The 15,439-nt window shown below is 35.4% G+C and overlaps 1 protein-coding gene across 3 annotated transcripts in view; it reads right to left on the bottom strand.

Annotated features, from left to right (window-relative positions):
• Positions 1-298: 298 nt before the first annotated feature.
• Positions 299-15,439, bottom strand: part of rad54l2 (RAD54 like 2) — a 32,011-nt gene continuing 16,870 nt past the window's right edge. For all 3 annotated transcript variants that reach the window (XM_682240.11, XM_005174006.6, XM_005174005.6), the window contains exons 9-22: positions 14,125-14,321; positions 12,447-12,789; positions 11,284-11,461; positions 10,108-10,329; positions 7,563-7,681; positions 7,318-7,427; positions 6,792-6,891; positions 6,151-6,356; positions 4,821-4,990; positions 4,347-4,543; positions 4,082-4,260; positions 3,915-4,004; positions 3,736-3,825; positions 299-2,777 (exon numbers count right to left, since the gene is read on the bottom strand). In XM_682240.11, coding sequence (XP_687332.3) covers positions 1,837-2,777; positions 3,736-3,825; positions 3,915-4,004; positions 4,082-4,260; positions 4,347-4,543; positions 4,821-4,990; positions 6,151-6,356; positions 6,792-6,891; positions 7,318-7,427; positions 7,563-7,681; positions 10,108-10,329; positions 11,284-11,461; positions 12,447-12,789; positions 14,125-14,321 — 3,142 coding nt within the window. In that variant the 3' untranslated portion in view covers positions 299-1,836. The remainder of the gene's footprint in view (positions 2,778-3,735; positions 3,826-3,914; positions 4,005-4,081; positions 4,261-4,346; positions 4,544-4,820; positions 4,991-6,150; positions 6,357-6,791; positions 6,892-7,317; positions 7,428-7,562; positions 7,682-10,107; positions 10,330-11,283; positions 11,462-12,446; positions 12,790-14,124; positions 14,322-15,439) is intronic.

The raw sequence follows: 15,439 nt of genomic DNA, 5'->3' as shown, positions 1-15,439 counted from the left end.
ATTAGTTGTTGTTTGTTAAATTATTTGTTGATGCTTGTGCACAAAAAGTTTACTTTATGCAAGTGCCATGCTGCCTATTGTAATAAAATATGCAGTTTATAATTTTTTTTTTACTGAAAAATATACATATATTTGAAATATATATTTTTCTCATAATAATAATAATATAAATTATTATATTTATATAGATATAGTTATAGAATATTAATTTTCATATGGTCTACTAAGTCTCTCTATACACACACACAAACTTTTTACAAGTCAACCTAAAAATTGCATAAAACTAATAAAACGATTATTTTGAATACAGGAGGACTCAAGTTTATTTATGTTAAAACAATATTTAATAAATACAATGTCATTTGAGTGTACTCCTCCCCATGCTGGGCACATAAGATGACGTGTGGACACCTCCCGGGACAACGTGTGTTTGTGGGTCCCGACAGCTCATTCGCTCACAAATCATGGTCTTGAACTCACCTATGGGGGCAAAAAAACCCTGCGTCTCTCCGGTAGAGGGATTTTATTTTCTTCTTAAAAAAGGTTGAAAATGTATAAAAATAAAAAAAAGAATGAAAATGAATTACTTTTCAGCGTCATAAATAAATATTTCTGGTAAATTTATACATAGTCGAAAAAGAGAAAACAAAACTAATACATCGGTATGTCATGTTACAAAACAAAGATTCAAATAACAACAAATAAAAGATATAATCACATGTCAAAAAGCACACCATTGTACTTGTATAACAGCGTCTGCAGACTCAGGCCAAAGATTGTGACATGGGCATCTGCCAATCAGAAAGCAGATTGTGGGAGGAGTCAAAATAAAAAGCTCTAATAGGCACAGAGAATGAACAGTGTTATTGGCTGAGGGATTTGTCCAGTCACAGGTCAACCAGCGCGCGTGTACGAGTCAACATTAACACAAACGTATAACATCAAATTTCTTCGAAACGGCTGAATGAACACTTTGGTCATGACTGTGGCCCCAACACGGATGAAACTAAATGGCCGCGCAGATGATGCGAAGCGCAAATGTTGAAAAAAATGGCTAATAGGGTCGCATAACAGTCTACACATTTGTAAGATGATCCCCATGGAGAATGACGCATGACTTTGTTTGCTACGCAATTGAACAAGAACACAGATCCATTTGTCTGCTTTAAGGCTAATATTGAACTAAACGCACTAAACTTACGTCCCTCCACCAAATTTTAAAGGCTAACATGAAAATACATTCGAGTTTTAAGGTTTTCCTTGTAGTATTATTTTTTTCTTAAAGGAAAAGCAAAAAGGTCTCGGCGGTGCTAACGCTAGGCATGGCTTCTGTCATTCTACGATTCGATTGTTACGAATTCCCTCCGTTGCCCAGTCTGCATTTTTCAATGGTCGAAACGACTATGAATAATCATGTAGGACCACCGTTTACAAAAGTAATAGTAGTACTTACAATTATAATAAAAAAGGTCACATATGTTTTTTTTTCTCATTTATCATTCCAGGTGATGCTACAAGGTCTAGCAAACAGCTAACGTATCTCTAAAGTCTTCTCTTACGAACGCAAACAGTCTTTAAAGACAATCACATTTTGAGTTCAGTTCGGTATCCTCTGCGAAGGAACTTAGGCAGGTCCGTGTCCACGCCCTCGCAAGAGACATACATCTAGGGCTCTTCACATTAGCCCTGTGCTCTGGTCCCTTTAGTTAACGAAAAATATATATCACCTTTCTTAACTCCATGCATATTCAGCATTTGGATTTATATAATTTCAGCTTCGTCCAATAGGATTCTTCCATTCGGAATTATGAAGTCCGAAGCAGCAAATCACAACAATCACTGGCCCATAACCTCTATGACATCGTCATCCGAACTGCTCCCACCGTTTTCCGTGAGCGAGGGGTGCGTGTCAGGGCGGCTGAACGCTGTCCCCAGCAGGCTGGAGGACGAGAGGAAGCTGGAGGCGGTGGAGGCAGGGGTTGATGTAGAGGACAAGCCTCTGGGGTGAAGGGAACCTGGAAACAGTGGTTGGGAAAATGGTACCGGGAAGCCAGAAAGCATACTCGCCATGCTTGGGTTCATCATGAAGGGTGGAAGAGAAGAGGAAGTAGAGGATAAGGACGAAGAGGGTACTGAAGATGAAGAAGATGCCAACATTCCAGAGTGGCTGGAGGATGTGGTGTTAGTCGAACAGGTCGAGGAAAGAGTGCTGTTGGACACACCAAGTCCGAGTGGTTCAGTGGGGAACATGGCATGTAGGTCACCCAGAGTCTGTCCAGCTTGCTGCATGAGGTGTGACCTGCTTCCAAGAGAGGGTGGGGTCACGTGACCGAGGGCGCCAAGCAAGGCAGGGTTTAGCGCCATGGAGGGGAACCCAAATCCGCTGTTTAGAGGAAATCCTGGATAACTCCCAGCTGCACTAGTTGACGTTGAGGTCCGTTTGCCACCAGGCTGTTTGGATGTCCGACTTTCCAAAAGCTTTCGTTTCAAACTTTGAACATCCACAGATGATGCGATGTCATTGCTGAGCTGCCGGTGCTGTTCGGGAAGGTGACTTGGGTGTTGGATGGGTCTGTCTGCTCCAGTAGATTCAGGAGTTCCTGAAGATGTTAGATTCTCTGCTGAAGCAACTGCTTCCTTGTTGCTGTGGAATTCTCGGTGGAACCTGGGACTTTCTCGGGAAGAAGGGCGAGGCAGAGCTTCAGGGGTTAAACGTTTTGGCTCTTGAGGAGATGCACGACCATTACTGACAGAATGCAAGGGAGGACCACAGTCCTCTGTGAAAAAGAAAGATATTTCTTGGTTAATATTTTTAAATGTGTAGATCAGAGGTCAACAAGTTCGATGTCCTGCAGAGTTTGGTTCCAACCCTAATCAAACACACCTGAAGAAGCTAATCAAGGTATCTTGGAGTTGGAGTTAAAAATTAGCAGGATACCAACTGTCCAGGACCAAGTTTGGTGATGCAGGGTGTAAACCAGGGGTGTCCAAACTTGGTCCTGAAGGGCCGTTGTCTTGCAGAGTTTAGCTCCAACCCTAACCAAACACACCTGAACCAGCTAATCAAGCTCTTACTAGATATACTAGAAAGTTCCTGGCAGGTGTGTTAAAGAAAATTGGAGCTAAACTCAGCAGGACTCCGGCCCTACAGGACCGAGTTTGGACACCCCTGGTGTAGACTAACAGACAGTTGTGGAATAGTAACCAGATGATTTTCAAATTTCATTAACACCCTATGGGTATTGGATCAATATATCTTCGTCATATCTTCGACATCCTACACAAAGTCTGGTACAGGACAAGTTTTGAATTGTGTAGGTGTGGAAGGCAGAATATTGATGAGACTGTGGGAAGTGCGAAAATTCATAAATTGAGGAAGAAAATAAGTTAATTTAGTTGAAGTTGGTAAGTGTCCTTCAAGGAAAGCACCTTCCTTTGGCCTCTAAGTGAAACAGTTCCTCTGGTGCAAAAGCCCCTATGGAGGAAAGAGTTTTGCAGGAGCAAATCTAAAATTATCAACCCACACAGACCACTAGGTCACAGCAGCTCAAAAAAAGTGTTGGAATTGTTGGAAAAGTTGGAATTTCTAGAACTTTCTATTTGGAAGAAACATATATATTCCCCATCTTTTCAAGCAAAGGAACCTACAATTTTCCCCACATACAACTTTAAATGAAATACAACACTTAGACTTTAAGAACTTAAATGATGTCAATTTTCAAGTAACTGGCAAACCTCTTGAAGCTGTGGCTCCTCCTTCAGGTGGTCTTGGCTTTCCAGAGCGGATGGCAAATATCCTCCCATCATTAGTCCTGATGTAAGTGCCTGCAAGCAAAAACAGAATAACAAGTAAATAAACATTACCAACACCTAAAGAACAGTAAACACTTAACAGTTTTATACCACTGGAGTACCTTTGGATCCTCTGATAACATGAATACTCTCCCCTGCACCGATTCGGGCTTGGACGTCTGTGCTGCTGTTGGAGCCTGGGATCACAATATCTGCAAAGCAAAAACAAGAAACTATCAAATAAACACTCTATAAACTTTGAACTCATTAAGAATCGAAAGATCTGTACCAGTGGTTGTGACGACTCGCTGTACGTAAACACCGGCTTTTTGCAGATAGTTGACAGGGAATCCTGTGCTTGAACTAGGGACGCCCATGGGTACCTGTCGGGGCATCATGGGAATTGGTGTGGACTGAACTGGCCTCACACTTGCAACTGGTTTCTCTTCTAAATGAGGAGGAGGGCGCCTGAACGATAGGTTAGGATGAGCAAACACTTTTACATCATTTACGACACAAAGGCTAAATGTTAGGGTTTTCTGTGAAGGACTCACCAGTTCCTCTGGCTAAAGGCTGGGATATTGGTGAGTCTCTGGTCACTAGCTGGGTAGTAATGTGCGTAAGAGGGCCTTTGGTACGGCACAGATGCCCTCTTCTCATCTTCATAACTTTTCTTGGCTGCTCTCTTTTCCGCTTTGGTCAGTTTCATTTCCTTGCGGTCCATTAAAAGGGACTCATGATGGAAAGGCGGCTGGTGTTAAAAACAGACAGATAGTAGCATAGTAGCAAACATTAGTGTGATCTAATAAATATACATGAGCTAAGCTTTCACAATTTAGAATGTCAAGTAAAATATTTAAATATGAGAAAATTTCAGAGTCAGTTTGCAACGAACTTTAGGAAATCACAACTAGCAAGATTCTGACAAGTTAAGAAGCCACTGTAAAAATGTCCTGACTCAAATTTATAAGCGGTCATGATTTGGAAAAGTAGTATTTAAAAACTTTCTGCTGGTACAGAATAATCACCTTGGTTAAGAGGTGTGGGTACATCACACAGGCTTGCTGAATGACCGTCTCCATTTCATTATTAGGCTGCAGCTCTGCGGGATCAGGCTCCTCCTCCACAAAGTGCAACAGCGACTCCACCTCTTTCCTTGTGAAGTTGAGGACGGGGTTCAGATCATCCACGACTCGATCTGATCAACACACAATAATACCAACACGTTTTTACTGTGTGTTTAACACCAAGGTAGAATCTATGGCTATTTTTGGCGAAAAAAAACGCAGATATAGATTAAATTGAATTTTTTTTTTCTAAGAATTCTAAAACTATTTTTGGATTAACAGTGTTAAAATAAATTCCTCAGAGAATTAAAGCAGACACAATCTAACACAATATTCTCGATGGTTCTTTTACAAAGAGAAGAAGTAGAGATATTAATTTCAGAGTTTCTGCAGGTGTCACCAAGTTAAATTTAAGACTTTTAAAGACATTTTTAAGACCATTATGAATGAAATTTTAGACTTGTACAGAGCTAAATGCTAAGGATTTTTTCAAATATCCCAGTTAAAAAGATCTTCACTTGCCCTATCATAAAATGTTGAAAATTTAACGCATTTAATAATACATTAATAATAATGTAGCTTGAATTATTATTTTTTTTAATTAATTTTCAAGTATATTCATTCACAAAGTCTATAACCCTTATCAAGAATAGAACAAAACATAGCGGTCAATTACTTCAGTTTACAATAATAATGATAATTTAATATGAATAGATATAGGTCAGTATCCACAGCAGTAAATAAATAGAGAACTTCTAAGAAAATGTTACTGTAAGGAAAGTAATTAAATGATATTTTTAAACAAAATGTTTTTAATGAGATGGATTGTTGGTGATTGTATGGGCGTTAATAGCTAGATATACATGTACAAAGGAAAATTAAGACCTGCTAAAAAAGATTTAAGACCTACAACACAACATTTCAGTAGATTTAAAGACTTTTAAAGGACTAAAATTTACCACTAGACAATAATGACATTTTGAGACCCCGCGGATACCCTGAATATGAGACTCTTTTTGGATTCTTGTAAGCTATAGGAATTAAAAATGTAAATCAGTAAATATGCTGGGACCATTGTTTTTTATTTACCCCCCTCAAAATGGTCTATACAATCTGCTCCCCCCTGTAAAGAGAATTTATAGATGTTTCTCTTATAAATATTGTTGCTAATTTCATGAAGTTTTGTTTGTTGTATGTGGAGTCATTCTCTTTGCCGTTTGTTATTCACAATCAAAACATTAAAACTACTTTCACACAAACTCTCATAAAAAATATAGTTGCCATCTCTTACCGGACATGCCCTGTTTGGACACCTGCCGGTCGTAGATCTTCTTCTCCAGTGTGAAGTCACACACCAGCCTGTAGATGTGGCATGGTTTGCGTTGACCGTATCGATAAACGCGGCAGACCGCCTGCGCATCGTGACAGGGGTTCCAGGAGGCGTCGAAAACCACCACGCGGTTTGCACCGATCAAATTCACCCCCAAACAACCAGCCCTGCAAACACAGCAGACATTTTAGTCCTGACTTTCTTACTATGTAAAAAATAATTGACAACAGGTCATTAATACATAATGCACAATTTTAGGTGTTTATATAGTCACGACACAAAGTGGTGTTCCTGCTATATCTTTTTATTTTTGAATTATTCAACAATCAAGTCAACTATTAAGCGTATACTATGCTTACAACACTTAAACACTGTTCAGATGTTGTATTTTCAGACATTAGTCAGGTTTTTGTCCTCATACTGTTCTGTGTGTAGGACTAGTTTCTTACACATCTTATCCACAGCTGTTTGTTTTCTTTTGTGAAACTGTAATGCGGTCAAAACTTGCCTGGAACAGCTCTGACAGCTTTGGGTTAATCATTTTCAGATAAACATACGGGCAGACGCAGCTAATGTGTGGTGTTTGGTACCAGATTGTTCACCTGGTGGACAGCAAGAAGACCCAGGCCTGGGTGTTTGCCGGGTCGTTGAACTGGTTGATGAGTCTTTCTCTTTCTGAAGCTGATGTGCTTCCATCTAACCCTGTGGAGGAGATAAAACACTGAGTATTAATGAAGGACGCTACTCTGAAACCAAGAGGAAACGTGTGGAGAGATAATTGACAAGGTCGTCATTAATACACATGTATTCTTATATGTATTATATTCAGGGGAGGATTTAGTGATTTGGGAGCCCTAAGCAATTCCAGCCATAGAGTTTCACAGTTCTAGTATTCACCCTAAGTAAAAGTAATAAATTCTGGATTGAATAATTACATTAATTTTATTTCTAAGACCCTCAACTTACAAACAGGAACAAACTGTGCTACAATAAAATTTATTGACCTTTATTGGTGGCCGCCATATCTCGGGGGGACAGAAATGGGAACTTACTTAGCTTATTGGTTAAATCCACCCCTGATTATATCAAATAAGTTTTATTGATAGATAATAAAGTCAGCAAACTCACTGTAGTAGTTGATGTTTCGGACCCAGTTGTGCGTGCCAGTCTCTGTTTGGATAGGCATTGGCCTTCGACTCAGGAAATCTTCGATAACCGTGAGTGTTGATAAACTCTGACTGTAAGAACACAATCACACGCAGATAAAAGTCTGTCAGCGTTGACCAAACACAGAGCAATAACATTGTTGACTGACAGTTCACAGAGATTACAGAAGACAAACATCTGCAAACTGTTACAAACACACGTCATACCTGAAAACCAGGATTTTGTCTCCTCGAGCGACAGTCTCGTCAATAAGGTAGAAGAGCAGCACCATCTTGGCTGAGTTTTCCAGAACACCCGTCTGATAGTTGGTCATGACTTCTTTCGCCTAAAACAAATGCATTAAAATTCCCATGAAATCCAAATAAAGTATTTTAGATGTTAGTTTCAGAATGTTAGTCTTACATCTAGAAGCTAGTGTGCTCCAAAACGGTTTCAAAATATTATAATTTAGAACATATAAACATTCAAAGCCTGCAGTTTGTCACTTCTGCCTAAATGGATCAACGATTCTTGATATCACTTTATAATTCAGTTTGTCATCAAATCTTTTGACCTATCATATGCTCTTTAATCGAGTATCTGATATGCTCCGCCTCTTTCAGTACACTTTTCATTTGTTTCCAACTACTCTCACTGGCAGAGCTGTGATAAAAACCAAACCCTATTGGCTTGTTTTTTTATTTTATTTTTTTTAAAGGAGAGGGGCTACTATATGTCCTGCCCTGTCTTCATGTTTCGGCTGAGATTACATCAAGCTTTAAATACAAAAATTCACATTTTAAAGCCCTTCACTGTCACCTTCAAAATCATGTCAAATTTATTACAGATGTACAATTCTTTTGCATCTATAACATGGAGAGACTGAGTTCAGTAGCTTAATGAAGTAGCATTTTTCTCATTTCAGATGCAAAGTCAACAGCTGTGATTAGATATTAAAATGATTATACTACCAAAAAAGTAAACAAATAAGCATTTGTATCATAAAACAATAACAATCATTAGCCTTTGCCCTTTTCAGTCCTGCAATTTAGAAAAATATTGTACTAAATAAAATAATTTTATTCATTCATTCATTTTATTGTCGACTTAGTCCCTTTATTAATCCGGGGTCGCCACAGCGGAATGAACCGCTAACTTTTTCAGCAAGTTTTTACGCAGCGGATGCCCTTCCAGTCGCAATCCATCTCTAGGAAAAATACACACACACTCATTCACACTCATACACTACGGACAATTTAGCCTACCCAATTCACCTGTACCGCATGTCTTTGGACTGTGGGGGAAACCGGAGAACCCGGAGGAAACCCACACAAACGCAGGGAGAACATGCAAACTCCACACAGAAACGCCAACTGAGCCGAGGCTCGAACCAGCGACCCAGCAACTTTCTTGCCTAGAGACGACAGCACTACCTACTGCGCAACTGAGTCGCCTAAAATATTATTATAATAAATATTATTATTGTTTGCATGTGTTTGTTTTTGTTTTAGGGCTACAAAGTTTCATATTATTTGTACTAAATAATAAGCTATGCAGGTAAGTAATAAAATAATAATAGAAACAACAACAACAGCAACAAATCAAAACTAAGCACACAAATAATCAAAATGAACTGAAATTAATTTTACTAAAAATCGTAAACTAAATATTTTGTCATTAGCTTGTATTTTTAGAGCTGCACAGTTTGTAAAAAAAGCATTTTATGATTATATATCACAAAACTAATACTAATAATAACAATAAAAAATTTTATATATATATATATATATATATATATATATATATATATATATATATATTAGGCTTGGGCGGTAATACAGTAATGTGGTATATCGCGGGATCTAAAAATAGCAACGGTGTCAGTTTCAATACCGTTATGCTGTTATAAAAAACAATGCACTTAAATAGGAGACAAGTATTACATAATAAATATTATTTTTTTTAATGCTTACAAATGCGTATGCGTGATTGTCATCACGGGACAGTGTGGAGGAGAAAGAGAGAGGTGAGGTAAGATGGCGAGTCGCGCACCAAGTGATCGGCAGTTTGGCAGTATTTCTGGTTTCGACCGAACGAGAAGGGAGACGTGGTAAATACGAACTAGAGGTCTGCATTCCCGCTGCTGTACCGCAGGAGCCACGGGACCCGACTTGATTTCTTGTGGTGCGGGAATAAATTTTCGAATAAAGCTCGGGAGCGTTCGGTAACTCTGGTGTAATCTAAAAGGGAGTGGGCGAGTGTTTTAACAATATTGCTCCCGAGCACCTGCATGGATGCTGTTTATGTGTGTGTGTTTTAATTTAGCAACAATGTTGTATATAACAACTATAATAACAACAACAACAACAACAACGAAACATTATTAAACATATATATGTATATGTATATGTATATATATATATATATATATATATATGTATATGTATATATATATATATATATATATATATATATATATATATATATATATATATATATATATATATATATATATATATGTATGAAGTGTTTAGATGCTGTTTGATATTTACCTCTAAGATTAGCATTTTTCTCAAACTTCTGTGTGTAGGCTTAGCAGTTTTACTGTTATAGTGATAAATAATTTATTTTTTATACTTTAAAGTGAAATAACAATAAAAACATAAGAGGCTGGGGAAAACGCTCATTTTAGGATAAAATGGCATTTAGAGTTTTTTGCATCTGAACTCTTCATATGTGATCTGCTAAACTGCAGGTTACAGCAGGTTTTACCCATTCATAAGTGATGACTTGGTTGGCCTTCTCCTGCAGGGGGTTGAGGTGTCCCACACTCATCTGTCTGCTGTTGGCCGCGTCGCTTGTCTTGCTCTTGATGCCCGGAGCAGAGCAGCGCGTCCCGCTGGAGGAGTTCAGATCATCCAGATCCAGATCCTGCTCATTGGCCAGATTCTCCTTCTGCAGAGCCTCGTACAAAACATCTGGATGATTCCAGATCTGGAAGCCAAAAACATAACAACAATTAGAACAATAATTACAACATTAATATTAGTTTAATAATAATAATTGTTAACAAAAACATTGACAAAAGCAGCAGATGGTGTGATTGGAGTCTTAAAGCAAAATCTGAACGAAACATAATAATAAAAAAAATTGTGTCTAACTTGTTTGATATTAAAACGTATAATACTACTATTAATAATTACGTAATGACAATACCAAGGTAAATAATATATATTTAATAACAACGGTAACAAAATCAATTGCTATTTTTATTATAATGAGCAATATTCTGTAAAAACAAGATTATTATGAATGACAATGTGTAGAAATATCACGATTATTATTGTCTATTATAATTACAGCCAGTATAAGTAAATTACACATGTTCTAATTAATGTATGTATGTTTTATTATTATTACATTTAATTATTTTAATATTATTAATAAAATAGTAATAATAAAAACAACAACTATGTAGCCTACTTAATTTCCATTAAAGTCACTAATACTATTTAGTTATACCAGTGAATATATGCTGAACTGATACAAAAACAAGTGAATAATATTTAGCAAATGTAATTATTATAAATATGATAAAATAATAAATATTCGCTAACGTAACAATGTTAAAAATAATAAACATACAAACTATAAAAAGTAAAAAAATGTCAAATTAACAAGACAAATTTGCATTTTATAATTTGACCATTAAATAATAATTATTTCACATTAAATTTAACAAACGTTTTATAATAAATCATACTAAATATAAAAATATTAAATGTTTCACAATATTAAAAAATAGTAACAACAATAACCACATAAATGTAATTTTATCCTTAAATATTTCACAATGAAAGTCATTACTATTTAACAGCAATCAGAAACATGGATTGCCATATAACCGAGCGTCAAAATGAAGTTCAGTGTGTGTGCGCGTGTTTGCACCTTGCAGCAGACACAGAAGGCTTTGAGCGGGTTCAGGCCCAGCCAGCCGCTGTTTCCTGCCTCTCGGAAGCGGTTCATAAACTCGGTGTAGAGCGCCCTCTGCAGACGGGACAGGCGCACCAGAATGACATGCTCTTCTTTCGGGGGAAGCTGATGACGAAGCACATCATGACCTCGTCTGCACAGGGGAAGAAAAACACCATTTACTTTCACTTTCTTAAATGAAATGTTTCACTATAATGATTAAAATAATAACAACTAAATAATAAATATTCAATACAAATACAATAATACATATCCATAACACAATAAATATTAAAAATACATATAAGAATATAACAATGACTACTGCATTATTATTTTCAATGACAATTTATAAGTCAATAATCAATACTAGTTTTGAATGTATTATTGGTTACATTAATAATCTATAAAATAACAATTATTAAAATAAATTAATAATAATAATAATAATAATAATAAAAGTAGTTTAAAATGCAAACATTTGATTAAAACTATTATTAATATTGTTACTATTATTCATCATATTATTAATAAAATCTGAAAACATTAATAGTTACAATAAAAATGTGTGATAAATAATAACAAATAGTATTAATAAATGTTTAACAATGTGCAAAAAATTGCAATAAAAATGAATACAAATATGATTAATTGTAAATTTAAATTAGATTGTTAAACTATAATAAATAAATGTTACAAAACCATATATAAATAAATATTTCACATTAAATCTAATACACACTTACCAACAATAAGAAATAAAATACTAAATGTATAAAAATAGATATTATAATAACAATTGTATATTACTACAGTAAATAATAAACAAGTAAACAAAAGAACAAATGGTAATTATATATTTCCACAATTACAGAAATATTTATATAATATAAAATAATAAAAATACACTATAATAATATATTTCTATAATAAATAATGTAATAATAATAAACAATGACGTTCTAAAACCTAGTGAATAATAAATTTGCAAACAAGAGAACAAACGTACATAAAACCTATAAAATCTTTGTCTAATAAATAATATTTATAATAATAATATACAAAACCACCTCATTACTCCAGTGAATAAATTCTCATACTAATATGTCTCAGACTCAGTAGGTAATAAAGTGTTTGACCTCTGGACGAAGCCCTCGAGCAGGCTGTGCAGGACGTGGCTCCTATATCTCATCAGCTGGACGTCCTGTGGTGTGCTGTCGATACACTGGCCGTTCAAGATGGGTCTCTCGAACATGTTGCTGAACTCCTGTCGAGTGCCCAAGAAATCCGGCCTGACAAAGTCCACCATGCACCAGTACTCGATCAGGTTGTTCTGCAGCGGGTAACCGGTCAGCACCACCCGCCGGCGTGAACGAATGTTCTTCAGGGCCTGAGAGGTGCTGGCGTGACAGTTCTTAATGCGGTGACCCTCGTCACAAATCACCACATCCGGCCCGGGACGAGAAAGAGCGCGCTCAATAGCTGAACACACACACACACATCATTTGGACAATTAGTTTCTTTACTGTAAAAAAATGTAAGCTAAATCTAATTTTGTGTGTATGTATAAATATATATATATATATATATATATATGTGTTTGTGTGTGTAAACAATAGTCCTAATCTATTTCCTGTATTACGATTTAATTTCCATAGCTTCCAAGAATCCACGGATAAATTTCCACATATGAACAAGGCCTGAATCTGATTTGAGTCAATCAGATCCGTGTGATTTTTTCCTGCTTACATGGCTCATAACTGATCTGTGCCACATGGGAGAAAAAAATCGGAATTGAGTCACTTAAGCTATGCAGTGTGGATGCGGCCGAAATGTTTATGGGCCAATGACTATATATATATATATATATATATATATATATATATATATATATATATATATATATATATATATATATATATATATATATATATATATATTTTTTTTTTAAATATGAAGTATTTGGATGACTAATTTCTTTACAGATCTGTTTTAAATCACCTAATGATAGACTACTACTACTACTACTACTACTAATAATAATAATAATAAATATCTTTATCTTTCTTTTGGTTGTCAACAAATAAAAAAATAAGTATGAAGGATTTAAGAAAAGTAATATGATATTTACTATTAGGGTATTTATTATTAAGTAACAATTACACCTCAAATTTAATGCATAAAATATAAAAAGTCATTATTAATAATAATGTTGAATAATAATAAACAAAACAGTATCTAATAATAAATAAAAATAAAGACTATTCATAAATAGCAGACATTTAACATGGAATATATATTATTCAACACCAGTGCTTCTATTGAAATATTTGTATTAAGTAAAAGTAACTCTATTTAAAAATATTATTATTTTTACAAAAACATTTTGAATTATGGAATAAAACATAAAATCACAGAAATGTTACTAAACAACTGTAATTAGTACTTTTAAATAATGATGTTGATACTAATAACACAAAACGATACTGTAAATATTATATAATAAAATAATCTAAAACTAAACAAACCATTACAATAGATTTACAAAATAACACATTAACAATTAAACAGCAAGGAATAAAATATACAAGCGCTAACTTTCATTTTAATGTGGAATAACATTTTATCAATTGCTCAAATTATTATTATTAAACACACAAAAAATTACTAAACTACTGAAATCAGTCATTCCTTCCATAATAAAAACAACAAACAATAAACCATAATCACTAACAATAATATATTACATGTAAACTACAACTACAAAAATTAATAATAATAATTTTTAAATGTCAAAACAGCATTAAAAGCACAGACCTTTCATGAGCTCCTGCTGCCGGTCCTCCTCATCCAGGTCGATGATAACTGGTCCAGCAGGTTTCTTGCTCTTCCTCTTGCGTCCGGTGACAAAGCTCTTCTTAAGGGACAGCAGGCGGTACATCTCATAGCCCATCAGCAGGACACCACCATCACCAGTCCAGTCCTCCACCACCTTCGCCCGCGCCACTGTGGTTCTGCACAAACACACACACACACCATCCTGCTGCTGAGCACTGCCAGAAACAGCTCTTTTGTGATTTAACATTATTTATGTAACGATCACACTAAAGTAGAGAGGTGAGGGATATTTTCTGATCGATCAAATCTATTTCAGGCGACGACTTCCGAATACAGTTATCAGGTCTCTATCTCTATCTTAAAAAATATTTGTTTGTCTTTATAACCCCAACCTTAAACAGCCCTTATTTTCAGAGGGCACCATAAAACCTTTCCAACAGATTGTAGAACAATATAAAGTTCCAAAATCCAATTTCTATAAATCTGTACAATCACGACATTTTTTTAAACTAAATTTGGACAAAGGAGAGCTGAGGACCAAAACAACAGAGATTGAATACCTTTTACTGAATTCACCTTGTTTAAAAGGATGGATAACAAGGACATGTGATATTTTGTCTAACAATTGCACTTCTGCCTGGTTAGGACTTCAGGATGTTTGGGAGAAGAATATTGGTCAAACTATTGAAGACAATGACTGGAAAATTGTATGTGATAAATGTGTACCTGAAGTCTACCTCTCTTGGGATCCATGAGCTCAATTTTAATTTTTTTAATAGGATCTATATTAGACCAATTCGTATTAAGAAAATGTTTGCCAATGCCACAGACTTGTGTTTGAAAGGTAAAAAAGATAAAGGTACATTTATTCATTGTTTTTGGGACTGTGAAAAATTTTTGCCATTTTGGAAGAAAAAACATGAGGTACTGGAAAATATTCCCCAGCTTTGTATTTATTGAATCTTAATGCAAACAACCTGTTTGAAAAGGATGCATTTCAGTTATTTATTGTCTTGGTATATTTGGCTAAAAAATGTATTTTGCTACTTTGGTCTGCATCAAAGGCTCCAACTTTTAAAATGTGGATATCACAAATTGCTACATGGCTACCATTTAAAAAACTTACCTATGACAAACATAAACAATCTGACAGATTTTGGCCAATTTGGTCTCCCCTTTGGGAGTACATAAAATAGCTCTCTTAAATTAACACAGGATCCTTGTCATTCATGTACATTTGTTATAACCTACACTTAAAGACTACTCTAAGATGATGTGATTGTACTTTTATTTT

The sequence above is a fragment of the Danio rerio genome, chromosome 22, assembly GCF_049306965.1.
Source record: "Danio rerio strain Tuebingen ecotype United States chromosome 22, GRCz12tu, whole genome shotgun sequence".
NCBI lineage: Eukaryota > Metazoa > Chordata > Actinopteri > Cypriniformes > Danionidae > Danio > Danio rerio.
This window is presented reverse-complemented; position numbering and strand designations above follow the sequence as displayed.